The following is a 13,110-nucleotide window of genomic DNA, read 5'->3' as shown; positions in this document are numbered from 1 at the left end:
CAGTCTACTGAGTACGGAGTACCCGGTACTCCTTACGCACACAGGTGTGTTGAGCTGCAATCTCCTCCCAACCATTTTCCTGCGGTCAGCCTGCTCGTCCAGCCACGACGACCCCGCCCAATTAAACGCCAACGCGCAAAAATGGGAAGCCTCGCGTCAGTTTCGTGTCATCCTGCAGGATTCTCAGGGACAGGGAACACGAGTTCGGCGCTTGAGGGCTGTTGGCCAATCGTGAGGCTCAGTCCGTGCCCAGCCCCGGACTTTCCAGGTGAGAGTCCGCAGCCGAAGAGTGAAACTGACACCGCTAGCGGCGGGAGCAGGGCCACTATTAATACCGCCGTGCATGAATTCTAGGGACGCCCGGGGGGCTGGGGCTGCGCTGACTGGCTGGCTGCTGATTTTCAGGCCAACGCAAAAGCTGAGCAAGGACAAAGTGAGGAAAGCGTGTGGCTTTTTTGACGGTTCCTCGTCTCTTGCCTCTCGTCGCTCGCTTGAGGATCCAGTCGCTCCGGAAACTTGATAAGGATAAGGGATTGACTGCCCATCCCGCAGGACGCTCCCATTTCCTAGCCAGTGTTATTCTGCAAGATCCAATCGTTGCCATACGGCGTGACTTGCCGGACTCCAGAGTTCAGAAGTGCATCCCTCGTTTAATTTTATCGGACCACGCCTTCTTGAGCTTCCTCCTTGACCAGCTCCTTCTCCCTTTTATTGCCCAGCTCTCTTACTCTCACTTCCACGCTGACTCTCAGACACAACTTCGACTCACTTGATACAACTCAGTTCAGAGCATCAATATTTCGACCTTTGACCCTGCTATTAACTTAGTACGGCAACCTATTCATCGTCCTCGCATTCGCTTCACAACCTCGTCACTCGCGATTGACACAGCACGACCCGCTGCATTTTCATATTCTCCTCTGTGAGCATCTGTAGCTCATTCCTCACTCGTTCGACTCTCAAAACACACTATTACGCTCCCTACCACCAGAATCATGATGGACGTCGTGCAAGACTTTTCTGTTCCGGTCCCCTCGATTGAGTCAGACTCGCCTCTTTCCAAGCGACGTCGATTCGCTCCCATATCCCTGCCTCCCCTGATCCCGGTCTCCAACAACTCGGACATCGAGCACCATACCTTTGACTCGCCACTGCTCTTGCAGCTTTGCGAACAAGCGCCAGACCAGGCAGAGATCGAGGCAGGCCTTCTCCAGGTCGGCATGAGGGTCAGACAATCGGTCGCGGAAGGATATAAGACTCAGCAAAAGAAGTTTACTCCTCGCCCCTTCTTCGACGCAAGGCGGCTTTCCCCCGAGACTCAGGCTGCGCTTGCGGGCGGCCAGTCGACCAGCACGGACGAGCCCGCCCCTTTTGGTGCTGCGTCCCAAAATCTAAACACTGCTACCTTTTGCGGCATCAACCTCGCCTTTCTTTCTCACTATGGTGATGATTGGGCCACCCCATCCGTCTCCCAACAATCCCTCTGGTCTTATTCTACCAGCCACAAGCGCTCATATGAGGCCGACTCAGACAGCGACGAGAGCCAGGACTGGCAACCTCACACCCCCAGCCTCGTTGCGGATGCAGCAATGCACCTGCCGGTCGATTATTTCACCATCGACATGGACAACATGAGTGATGTCAACCCCATGGCTCAGATTGGCGATCACACTAGGCAGCATTTTAACGGTCGACGCATGGCCATGCCCAAGTCCCGCAGTCGGTTCCACCAGAAGGCCGAGCCGCAAATGCCCCCTACCTCCACGGTCAATCCTTTTGCGAATTTCGCCGCTCCACAAGCCGGAGCTTTTTTTGACGGACATTTTGGCCACAAGCGAATGATGAGTTGCGGTATGGAGGCCGCCGCGGATTTTGGCGAAGCTCCTTTCTTACAGCGACGCGAGGATGTCGAGATGGACTGCTCTTGAACAGCCCATGACACCAGTTTGAATCAAACATTTTACATTTTGCCGTTGGGGGTGGTTTACGCATGGGATCGATTTTATGAATTCAGAAAGCGTCGAGCCCACTTGAGGCGGCACTCGACGCGAACCGCGACACGACCTGAAGATGCATTTGACTTTGTGGGTTCGACGAAGCGCGGGAGGGGCGCGAGAGCTGAACGGTGAACAAGCACGCTTCCGGGAAATTATTGTACATTATGGCGTTATGTGAAAAGGGATCATTATTGGAGACACCAGGCACCGAATTTTGTATATCACGGCCGCCCTGGATTGCCGGGTTGGAAAAAGCCAGCATTTAGCACAGCTTATATGCCTCTAGCTAATGGAAGAACGGGAGGATTGGCAGTAGTTGGAGAAGACTGCCACGGCATGGAACTCATGGTTATGCTCTGCATGAGAAAAGGATGATGTTGGCTAGATAGTAAAGAAATGAAAGAGTGAAGTGAATCGAGAGGAGTGGACTCTTATTCTTGCCACAATCCCTTCGACGTTGAATGGACCATGCAGAGGACGACATGTACTCCGTACTGAGCGCCACAAGCCTGCAGCTGCCTCGACTAAATACAGGACTCGGCCGAGTACTTGGAAGGTATCGTCCAGCTTAGGGATGTGAGGGCGTGTTGGACATGCAAGTGATGATTTTTACAGAGGATAGAGTACGTAGCACCCAGTACATAGCGAGTGGCCCAGTCAAGCACGGTGGCACTACAGTACGAGTTACCTATTTTCACATTCGAGTAAATGCAACAGTCACTTCCTGGACTCCATACTCCATACTCCGTACTCCGTACTCCCGGACGCGAGTAGTCATGCTGCTCATGCTGCTCATGCTGCTGTGCTGGCATGCCATCCGTCCCATTGTCAATCTACAGTACTGTACGGAGTACTGTGTGCATATGTACTCCGTACTGTGTGCGTAATGTACTGATCCATGGGTTCTACAGTACCTACCAGGTAGGTATCACTGCGACGACAGGGCATGCCTTTTACGGAGTATTGTCATGGTACTGTATATACAGTATCTACCTAGGTACCTAATTAGCACATACTGTGGCACAAACCGTAGCACAGAATATACTGTACTTGTACAGTACAATGTCGAGTACTCCGTACATACGCAGCGCACTGACTCTGTGCCAGCATACGAGACTACGGCTCAGTGTTGGGCTTCCGCAGAGTTGTCACTTCACATACATCACATTACCTACTGTACGTACGTACTCTGGCCTGAGCATTATCCAAGTTGTCTACATAGAGTACGAGGCGTGGGAGCGGCAGCCTGCACCAGCTTGACCAGCAGCCCCCTCTGCCCGTCCTCTACTCGTTTCTCACATACATGTACGTGTCTGCAATTCCCCTTTCATTGCTTGCAGTGCAATGCAATGCAATGTAATCTGGAATGTTCGGGGCATTGTCAAAAAGCAAACCTCCCCGGAGCACTCGCTTGGCTGATCTCCCTCACCGTCCTGACACCACCGAGGCCTGCATTCTCCTTGCCCATCCCGTTGATGACGACAGGTCTCCCCTTGGTCGGACTTCTCCCTCCGGTGTTTTCCTTTCCTACAGCGCCGCTTTCGAGCGATCTCTTCAAGTTGACACTTCGGGCTCGGTCTCGTCGTGCGCGGATCTGCGCAAGCGCGACTTCGCGGCTGATGGGCGTGCCAGGGACGTTGGTGAGCATTGCTTGGGAGGACGAGGCGACAAATGTCGGTCGGGATGCCGACTGGGGATAGGTGATGGTTGATGAGGGAATATTGTCGGTGCAGATGTTGAGGACTTCGGTTTGAGCATGCTCGTGCAGGGTTGATTGGGGACGGTGGTCCGGTTCGAACACGTCGTCTGCTTCTGGGTCACCGCGGAGGGGTACTCTCGTCGTCGTGGTTGTGGCGATGGCTTCAGGTGGGCTTGTCGGTTCACATTCGGTGCCGGTTGGCTGCACCTGCGCTAGAGTATGCATGGATCTTGAGTGCTTGTGTACCGGTGTCATGGGAAAGACGGTGCTTGCCGCCGGCGACGCAGACGTGTCCTTGACGAATGCAGATTGCGTGTCAGATTCATTGTGGTGAGACATCACTGTTGAGGTCACCAAGGGTGAGTGACTTCGAAGATTAGGTTTTGATTGAGCTCGTCTGTGCAAGCTTGTCCGTGGTGGCGAGTCCTTGAGCGCGACCTTGGTGACGGTTGTTGTCGATGATGGTTTAGGTGTGGCCTGGGTTCGACCTCTGGCGGCAGATCGAATGCTATCGCGAGAAGATCTGGCCGACCGAGGTGATTCTGGAACCAAACGTATGGGCGAGTTTGCGCTCAAAATACCCATCGCAGTAGAAGGACGTCTGGGCGGAAGCTGTTTCGGGGGTGATAGGTCGAACAGATCTGCTTCGAGAGCAGCTGAGGCACTCTCTGTGTGCCGCAGAGGTGGAGCCATAGCTCTCAGGTCGGCGTTGCTTGTGGTTGAAGTTGAGAAGGCGAAGGGTTTCGAGCCTGTGGCCGGCTCGACCAGGACTTGTGTGATCTCCTCCAGTTGAGCGGTCGGCTCGGGTGTAATATTGCTCGAGTCCAATTCCATCGGTTCGGGCTCAGGAAGGGGGACTTCCATAGCCTGTTCGAGGACCAAAGGCGATTCCAAAGTTCGATTAGCCAGCTCGGGGGTCGGTTCTGGAGGAAGTCTCGCTGTCTCAGGCATTTTCGACGCGAGCGATTGTGCTTTGGGTATGTCCTTGGACGCGCTTTTCTTGAGCACAACCTCATCTTCTTCCTTCGAGATCTTCCTCTTCTTCGAAACTTGTTGCTGCTGCATCTTTGCATCATAAACCGCGTCATGAACAAATCTCTCACCATTCGATTCTGCCAGCCGGCAAGGGCAAGATTTGAATTGGCACTGCATGTGCATGAGATGGATCAAGTCGGCATCTTCGGTATGCTTCCGCTTTGCCCAGGTGAGTTCTTGTTTCAAGAATTGAATCTCCTCTTCCGGCGCCATCTTGTCGCCTTCCGACTGCTTACTGAAGTAATTCAGATGCGATATCACAGAGGAGAAGTCCGGGACCTTTGGTGCGCGCAGCCGTGGCGGTCTCTCAGTCGTAATGCGGCTCCCCGATGCTGTACTTTGAGAAGATACAGGCCGGTTATCACTTACGCTGTGTGCGTGATGCGCCCATTGACTCTTGATTGCCTCTCTTACCGCCATGACCGACTCGGATCTATCGTCCTCTGCCTCGTTCTGTTTCGGGTCAGTCTCTGCCACGGGAACGGTCTGCATTCCCCTCTCGACGGCGGTGCTCTTCTCAATAGCGTTCTGTTTGGCTTCCACGAGCACAGCATCCCTCTCCCTCTCGACCACCTTCAATCGGTCTTTGACCTGCTCTAATTCTCCTACCGTCCCAGCGAGTGCATACGCCCTCTCAAAACTCTCCTGCCTGGATTTCTCTTTTTCACTCCTCTCATGCTGGACTTCTGCCTGGCATTTCTTTAGCTCTGCCCTCGTTTCCTGAAGGTCCTGTCTAGCTTCCACAACAGCCAACTCAGCCCGGTATGTTTCTTTTCGGCAGCGCTTGATTTCCTTGGTGTATGACTCTTGATCGCGGACTCGCTTCTCCTTATCGGCTTGGAGTTCTTCGAGTAGGTCTTCGACGCGTTGGGAGAGCACTCGTTCGCGCTTCTTGCGGGAGGCGAGTTCTTCTTTGGCGCGCTCGAGTTCGGCGGATAAAGTTGCGAGGCTCGCTTGGGCTTCTTCGTAGCCCATTATGGCTCGCTGGAAAGCTGCATTGCTGCCGTTAGCATCGCTCTTGATGGGTGACAGGCCATTTTCTGAAGGTGCAGCGGCTCTTCTGGGGCGGGTCGGCGAGGATTGGGTGCTGCCATTCGCTAGGCTGTTCAGGAATGCAACTTTCGTCTGGACGTCGGATGTGATAGAGTCGCGCGTGCGTGGACGGTCATGGTCAACGAGATAGCTGTGTAGGGAGGGTGACTGAGGAATTCGTTGCTGGTTCATACGCTCGGGTGATAGTTGGTGTAGAGGCGTTACAGGCGGGGGACACTGAAGGGGGTTTGAACTGAGGTGCGGATTGTGATCTTCCATAGTGTCGTCGACAGCTATTACCGATCCCATAGTGTCTACAGAGTAGAAGCGGTCTTTGTCATAAACTTGTCATGGCCCGGGCTGAGGTCGTACGGATTGCAAGGGTGGCCGCGAAGAGTGCAGGACGCTCCGAAGTTTGATTTATTGTTTACACCCCGAATAGGGAAAGGCGGCCTTGGCAGTGTCATGTGCTGCTTAATCATGTATCGGATTCCCCGGAGTTTACACGAGGACCGCAGTCTCCTCCAGTGCCTCTGCCGCCTCTGCATCCTGAAACAACTCCCCTCTCATAATCCCCTGCATGTACGCCTCGCCGACAAGGACATAATGATCCGATATCGCTGCTGTCGACTCACCCGCGTTACTGTCTGCCATCACCTTTCGAATCACAAAGGGTACATTCGCCCCCCTGAAAACGCAGCAGGCATCTCCCGCCTCAACTTCCCTGTGACCAACGCCATAGTATCCCCTGCTTGTGCGGAAAAAGCGCCGATTGTGCAAAGCTCGACGTTGGTTGCTTCCGCCGTAAGTCAGCGCTTCCAGTTTGATTGAGTTTTGCTCGTCATCCTTGCGCTGAACACTGTTATCTCCTATGTCCTCTTTCGATCCAGGTCTTTGGTCGATATCCGTGCCATCGAGCAGCATCTTATACGCCTGGTAGACAGCACGATGGTGATCGGGGTCATCTTCCGAAGGCCCTTCATCTGCGCCGCGACCTGCGGCAAGAGTGAGGCTGAATGCATATTCTCGATCTTGAGAGCTCGAGCCATATATTGTGTTGTCGTCGTCATGCTGCTGGAGCTCCCTCCAGAGCTGCTGCAGAGGCGCCTTCTCCTTCTGCGGGTCAAGTCGAAGTTCGTCGGAGTCAAATGGTCGGGAGGTCCAGCTGATCGAATCCACTACAATGCCACGCAGGATCAACGAGGATCCAGTTTGTGAAACCTGAGATTCAAAGGCATTTGACTTGGCCCCACCAGCTCGATACCACATTTCCGGATAGCCGAGCCAGTAGACCCGCCAACCTTCGTCCCAACGAGGGACCCAAGAAGGACGTCGACCGGAGAGCGATGGAGAGGCCCGGGTGTGGTCCACGCAGGTCAGCACCGTCCATGGGTATGAATCAGTCTCCAGGACGCGTCTCGCTACGTCCAAGTAGACTTGATCGACAGACAAGCTATAATCAGCGACCACAAGCCTCGTCTGCGCCAGAGGTCCGCACGCGGCACTTGGGTGGCTGAGGAAAGCATACACACGATCTCTTTGGTCTGTGGCTTTATACGCCCGAGCGTCGTTTAGTATGTTGATGAAGCTTGCCTGGCCTTGGCTGCTGTTCAGTGATCGTGTCAGTGGCAGCTCGTTCCTCCACGAGCTGGAATTGCCATAGGATCGCCACAGGTCCTCGTAGAAATCCCAGATCATGCCAGACTTGATATTTCCAACATGTGAGGACACGTCGGCGCGGGAGGCGACAACCAGCATCAGCTCCACCAGATAAGCCCAATTCAGTGAGGATTCCCCATAGAGCACGACTCCTGATCTAGCCAGGCCGATTTCTTGTAGCACCCAGACCCGGCTAAACCACTCAGTGTCCATCAGTCTCTGCACTATTTCCCATTTTTTGGTGTCTGAGCAAATGCGACCGCTCTCCGGCGTGATGGTCGGAATGAGACTAACGCCTCCGTGTTCGGCGATCATGTCAGCAAGGTTGGTGGTTGTGTCGCTGATCAAACTGAAGCACTCTTTCGCTTCATTCCTCAGATCTGGTCCAATCCATACGAGGACCCGGTCCGCGCTGGAATATATCTCACCCATTTGCTGCACCTGATATTGATGTCAGACTTCCAGGACACGTCGCGGATAGCTCTCAGTGCCCACACCGCTCGGGACTTACTTGGTTAGATCGCTCTTCGACATTGCTCTGATCGATACATACAGCGTCCGCCCAGAGATACCTGATCTTGTTCCGCTGGCGTATATGCTTCAGTGCGCAGGCCAGATTCTTTCCGATGCGGATGACTCGACCGTCGCAATTTATTTCAACTGCGTCTGCATCGCCGCCACCCCAGACGTAAGACAATGCCTCAAATTCGGAGGCAGCAGCTGCATCTCGGATCTTTCGAGCTTCCAGGCTGCATGAAAGTCGGTCATCGGCTGATCCGGGATGCAGTATGATGATCCGTGTCCAGCCTTTGGCAGGCAGCGGTGTATATTGGTAGTTCAACTCGAGAGGTGCCGACGCCTCTGCACGAATAACTAACGACAGGTCTGGCACCGTGACTGTCGACATGACTTTCTGAGTTTTGGATGGCAGATGTCAGGCGAGCATGGCTTGGTGAACCTGTGGACAGCGCAGGTCACGGAGTGCGCGCATGGCGATTCTTGCCAGAACTTCGAATAGAACATGTTCTGGTGCTGGCGATGGTCAGGCTGAAATCCCTACCGACACTGCATAAAGGAGAGTCCAGGCTCCTGAACTTTTGGTGCACAGCAGGAGGCTATGCACATCTCGCTTGCATGCGTTTCACCGCTGGGTTGAAGGTGTTGGCGAATCAGAATCCACAATTTCCCGCCGCAGTCAGAAGTCATCGACGAAGCGAGGGGCCCAAATATCGCTTGAGCAGCCTCGCTCGAAGGGTCTCATCCGTCTGACTGAGTAAAGCTCGTTGTAGGCTAAGAGTTAAGAAGCTGGAGCGGAACCCTTGCTGGTGGCAGTGTTGAGACAGCTCAAGGGAGTTAAAGTTCATTTAGAGCTGTCCGGGTTTGCTTCGAACCAAGAGCGATCAAGGGGTATCATGGTCACCTATCCTGTCATACCTATGGAGTACGAGTTACTGTACTGTAGAATCCCCGCTAATCCGTTCGTGAAGTACTCCGTACTGCGTAAGCCTTCCTCGACAAGGTCTTGAATGCTTCCAATGTCTATATTCACCTGTGGGAATTCGTTACTGTAACATCAAACATGCCCTCCAGTGAGTAGATGCGCGTCCCGGTCACCATGGCCTCACGTCTGCCATGAGACCGTGATAAGAAGAATCCGTGACACAGCACCGGATACGTAGTGATGGTAGCGCATCTTGCCCCGTCAGCTTCACCGCAGGAAACTTTCGTACAAACAGAAAAAGAGTATTACACGATAAGAATTTCATATTCAGAAGTCTTACCGCAATCGACCATAGGATGTGGAAAACAGGGCTTCCCGTTCGCTCAGCCGTACTTAAGCCACATGCCGGTCAGTTAGTACTAAGGTGGGTGACCACTTGGGAATCCTGGCTGTTGATTGTTTTTTGCTCATCTACAGAGATGAGAATTGATCCCGGTGAAGAAATTTTACTATATAAATTCTTGAAACTCCGAAGATAAAGTGAACCAACTAGCATGGTGTATGGCCGGCCTGGCCTTTGCTGGGCCCATACACATTACTCCGTACCGCATTTCTTTGCCGCGCACCATCATCGCCTACTTGTAGTCTTCACCGTGTAGTATCACTCACGGTGCCCTCGACATCATGGCTTCAGGCTACCTGATCAACTATCGAACTGGAAGACCCTCTTACCGACGCCGCTGTAGCTATGTTTTAGCCTTCGATGCTTGCTTGCGTATGTACTACTAATCGATCACGAAGCCGCCTCCTCTGTGAGGTCAGACCGCAAGCATAGGTGCTCTGACTTACGGAGGGTGAGAAATCGCGACTCGAGCGCGCTCACGGTCCAAGGTGCCACAATTCCCGATCAGAGGTCATGGACGCCAGACCATCGGAGAGCAACCCTGATAGAAGGGCCTACCTCGATACATCGAAATTGCCCGTTCAGGCATCATTGCTGAAGCGGGCAAGTCCTTCTCCACATGCAGGTTTCCCTGCTGTACAATGCGCACTGGTATCTTCTCCTCAACCAGCCAATGACCACATTATCGGGCGCTATTTACCCCGGTGTTAGTGATTTGTGAGTCTCAGCTCGATAAGTTTCTTCCTTGCCTGAATCGCGTCACCTCTGGGCTCGGGTTGTTCATCACTGGATGGGTCTGGCGGACTGATGACCATTGGGAAAGCCTCCTGTTCAAGTCCCAGGCCAGCCAGAACTCACTAGTGCATATTGTACAGAATAACACATACAGCACCCTCATCGGCAAGGCTGACAAATGCGTCGACCCGAGTGCCTTCTGGATCTGGCTTACTCCGTGTCGCATGGCAAGCCCAGCGAGGCCGACGATTCGTGCACGGAGTCTAACAAAAGTCCAAGGACGGCGCTGTGCTCGGATCCGGACATATCCACACCAGACGTACGGCCTGTGCAGCAGACAAGGACGGAGATTCCTGGATCCATCATGAAGATATAAAGCTAGAGGGAATCCCCGTCTGCAGCGTGCTCCATGCTCCTAAGAGATATTGTAGGTATATCGACCCACGTTCCAATCTGACCCCTTCGTCGGTCCAGAAGGCAGATCACGCGCCTGCCCATTGAGCCCCCTTCTACTTACGGTCTCACGAACATCCGGCCAGCAGATCAGCGAGCCAACCAACCAGCGCGAACACGATCTGACAATCTGAAAATGTCCCATCTCACCTACTTCAACTACCCCGGCTTCGGCGAGCAGTATGCCGACATGTACAGCCAAGCCGTGCGCGTCGGCGACCGCATCGAACTAGCAGGCCAAGGTACGTAACGTAACGTAGTCGTCGTCGTCGTCGTCGCCGTACAACATGCGTTCGTTTGCGACATGATAATCGGGACGCCGAGAGAAAGAGCCGTCCAGAGGCTGCAAGACGCTTAAATCTTTTTTCATTTTGGACTTTGGCATCCTACCCTCCCATTACTGTGTACTGTAGGACATCTTGTTGCTACGACAAGACAGTCCAGCACATCCTCTCGCCGCCCTCCGTGCCCCTCCCCCCCTCCCTGGCCTGACGGGTGCCCTATCTCCTTCCTACATACTCTGTATCTAACACAAGTATCTACCCATCTAGGCGGCTGGGATCCCACGACCGGGTCCATCCCCGCGGACACGCCCGCGAGCACGCAGATCGAACAGGCGTTCAAGAACGTCGACATGGCGCTCCGGCACGCGGGCGCGTCAGGCGGGTGGAGCCAGGTCTACCGCGTGAACAGCTACCACATCCCGCTCGACGACGCGGTGCTTGCCAAGATGAAGGCCGAATTCGAGAAGTGGATGGGCAGCAGCGCAAAGACGGGCGGCCATCGGCCCATCTGGACGTGTATCGAGGTGCCGAAGCTGGGACTCGAGAACATGAAGGTGGAGATTGAGGTCGTCGCGCATGTACCTGCTGTATAGCCGTTTGCGGCCATGTACAGTACCTATTGCGCTTTCTGGGTTCTAGATGTCTGCGTGTCTAAAATTCTAAAATGCTATATTCGTCAGTTCCCCACCACCTTCTGGGAGGCGCCCTCGATGTGAGGATGGCCCTTGCCCGTCGTGATGCCGGGAATCCGGCCCTTGTACTGTGGAATCCACTCGTTCTCGAACTTGCCCCTCGGCTGCCTCAGTCCGGTCTTGACGCGCCGCACGAACTGGCCGTGCGATTTATTGCCCAAGACGCCGCCCTCGTCGCGCGACCAGACGATCTCGCCCCTGCTGATCGTGTACCGGGGCCAGTTGCCGAACTTCAACCCTTCAAACGGCGTGTAGTCGCACGTGTGATGCAGCATCTCGTTCGTCAGGTCGAAGGAGACCGCCTCGTCGGGATACCATACCACGATGTCGGCGTCGTACCCTGCCGCCAAGCTCCCCTTGGTGTTGAGCCCGTATAGTTTGGCGGGATTGGAAGCCGTGACTTCGACGAATTTCTGCACGCTGATCCGTCCCTCCTGTGCCCCCTTGTAGATCAGGGGCAGCCGGGTCTCGACGCCGGGCAGACCATTCGGAATGTCGGTAAAGCGGGAGACACCGTCCTTCAAGCCCATCTGCTTGCCGAGGGGATGGTGGAAGCTGAATGGGCAGTGGTCGCTGGAAACGGTGGTGAAGGTGCCGTTCGCGATGGCTTCCCACAGCGCATCCAGATCGGCCTGGCTGTCTCGTAGAGGAGGTGAGCACACGCACTTGGCGCCCTCGAAGTTCTCGCCCTTGAGTCGGTCTCTGAGCAGATACAGATACTGCGGGCACGTTTCGGCGTGGATCGGGAGCAGTTTTGTCTGGGCGTCGCGCACATGGCGCGCCGCCACGGCGCTGGACACGTGTACCAGCAGGATGGGCGTGTCCATTAGTTGGGCAAGGCTGATCGCTCGGTAGGTCGCCTCATCTTCGGCGACCTTGGGTCGCGCGACGGAATGATAGTACGGGTCGCCCAGCTTCTGCTCGTACAGCTGCTCGATGATCAGGTCGATCATATCACTGTTCTCAGCGTGAATCATGGTCGTCATGCCCAGGGCCCGGGTAGCGAGCATGATGTTCAAGATTTCCCGATCCTTCAGCTTGAGCGGGTCGTACGTCATGTACAGCTTGACAGAAGTTATGCCCTGTTCGACCATCATGGGCAGTTCTTGCTCCACGATTGGTCGTGTCGGGTTGGTCAGGATCAAGTGAAAGGAATAGTCACAGTACGTCAGTCCCGCCGCCTTGATTGCGCGTCAGACGTTGTGCAGTACGAGTTTCGCAAGGGTCTGTTGGACTTACTTTTTTGTGGTAGGCCTCTACCACAGGCAGGACGCTGTCGTCGGTCTTGGCCTGAAAGGCGAATGCGACGATGGTAGTAGTACCGCCGGCAATGGCGCTCCTTGAGCCGTTCTCGAAGTTGTCGCCCAGGGCGCCATTGATGTGCTGGTCCAGGTGGACATGAGTGTCGACGCCGCCAGGTGTCACGTATGCACCTTGGGCGTCAACCACCTTCTTGGCGGTGAATATGCCTTGAAGAGCTCCGATGCACAGGATCTTGCCATCCTTAACGGCAATGTCTGAAGCGGGAGGATAAATCAGATCACTTGGCGAGACCTGGCTATGGTCAGTGTTTCGCGACTCGCCCAGTCAGTGGTACATTGCTCACAATGATACCGTTTGTGACCAAAAGATCGCATTCCAAGGTGGACGGAGCGTAGCTGCCCATTGTAGCAAGAAGGT

At 54.4% G+C, this 13,110-nt stretch overlaps 5 protein-coding genes and 1 non-coding gene across 6 annotated transcripts; 3 read left to right on the top strand and 3 right to left on the bottom strand.

Moving 5' to 3' along the window:
• Window positions 1-998: 998 nt before the first annotated feature.
• On the top strand, window positions 999-1,928 carry G647_06624 (uncharacterized protein; the record flags this gene model as incomplete). The annotated part of the gene is made up of 1 exon (XM_008730943.1): window positions 999-1,928. One exon carries the CDS (start codon window positions 999-1,001, stop codon window positions 1,926-1,928), a length of 930 nt encoding a protein of 309 aa, XP_008729165.1.
• Window positions 1,929-3,378: 1,450 nt separating this feature from the next.
• On the bottom strand, window positions 3,379-6,042 carry G647_06623 (uncharacterized protein; the record flags this gene model as incomplete). Its single annotated transcript, XM_008730942.1, has 1 exon — window positions 3,379-6,042. One exon carries the CDS (start codon window positions 6,040-6,042, stop codon window positions 3,379-3,381), a length of 2,664 nt encoding a protein of 887 aa, XP_008729164.1.
• A 222-nt stretch (window positions 6,043-6,264) lies between these two features.
• On the bottom strand, window positions 6,265-8,329 carry G647_06622 (uncharacterized protein; the record flags this gene model as incomplete). Its single annotated transcript, XM_008730941.1, has 2 exons — window positions 6,265-7,863; window positions 7,934-8,329. The coding sequence occupies 2 exons, from the start codon at window positions 8,327-8,329 to the stop codon at window positions 6,265-6,267; spliced, it is 1,995 nt and encodes a 664-aa protein (XP_008729163.1).
• Window positions 8,330-9,208: 879 nt separating this feature from the next.
• G647_06621 lies at window positions 9,209-9,324 on the top strand. Its single transcript, XR_573449.1, has one exon. It is a non-coding gene; the product is annotated as a 5S ribosomal RNA (ribosomal RNA).
• Window positions 9,325-11,088: 1,764 nt separating this feature from the next.
• G647_06620 (uncharacterized protein) lies at window positions 11,089-11,331 on the top strand (the record flags this gene model as incomplete). The annotated part of the gene is made up of 1 exon (XM_008730940.1): window positions 11,089-11,331. The coding sequence occupies one exon, from the start codon at window positions 11,089-11,091 to the stop codon at window positions 11,329-11,331; it is 243 nt and encodes an 80-aa protein (XP_008729162.1).
• Window positions 11,332-11,414: 83 nt separating this feature from the next.
• On the bottom strand, window positions 11,415-13,096 carry G647_06619 (dihydropyrimidinase; the record flags this gene model as incomplete). Its single annotated transcript, XM_008730939.1, has 3 exons — window positions 11,415-12,611; window positions 12,670-12,984; window positions 13,037-13,096. 3 exons carry the CDS (start codon window positions 13,094-13,096, stop codon window positions 11,415-11,417), a joined length of 1,572 nt encoding a protein of 523 aa, XP_008729161.1.
• Between the last annotated feature and the right edge of the window lie 14 nt (window positions 13,097-13,110).

The sequence above is a fragment of the Cladophialophora carrionii genome, assembly GCF_000365165.1.
Source record: "Cladophialophora carrionii CBS 160.54 unplaced genomic scaffold supercont1.5, whole genome shotgun sequence".
NCBI classification, from domain to species: domain Eukaryota; kingdom Fungi; phylum Ascomycota; class Eurotiomycetes; order Chaetothyriales; family Herpotrichiellaceae; genus Cladophialophora; species Cladophialophora carrionii.
Note: the sequence above shows the minus strand (reverse complement) of the source record. Positions and strands in the feature narration are given on the sequence as shown.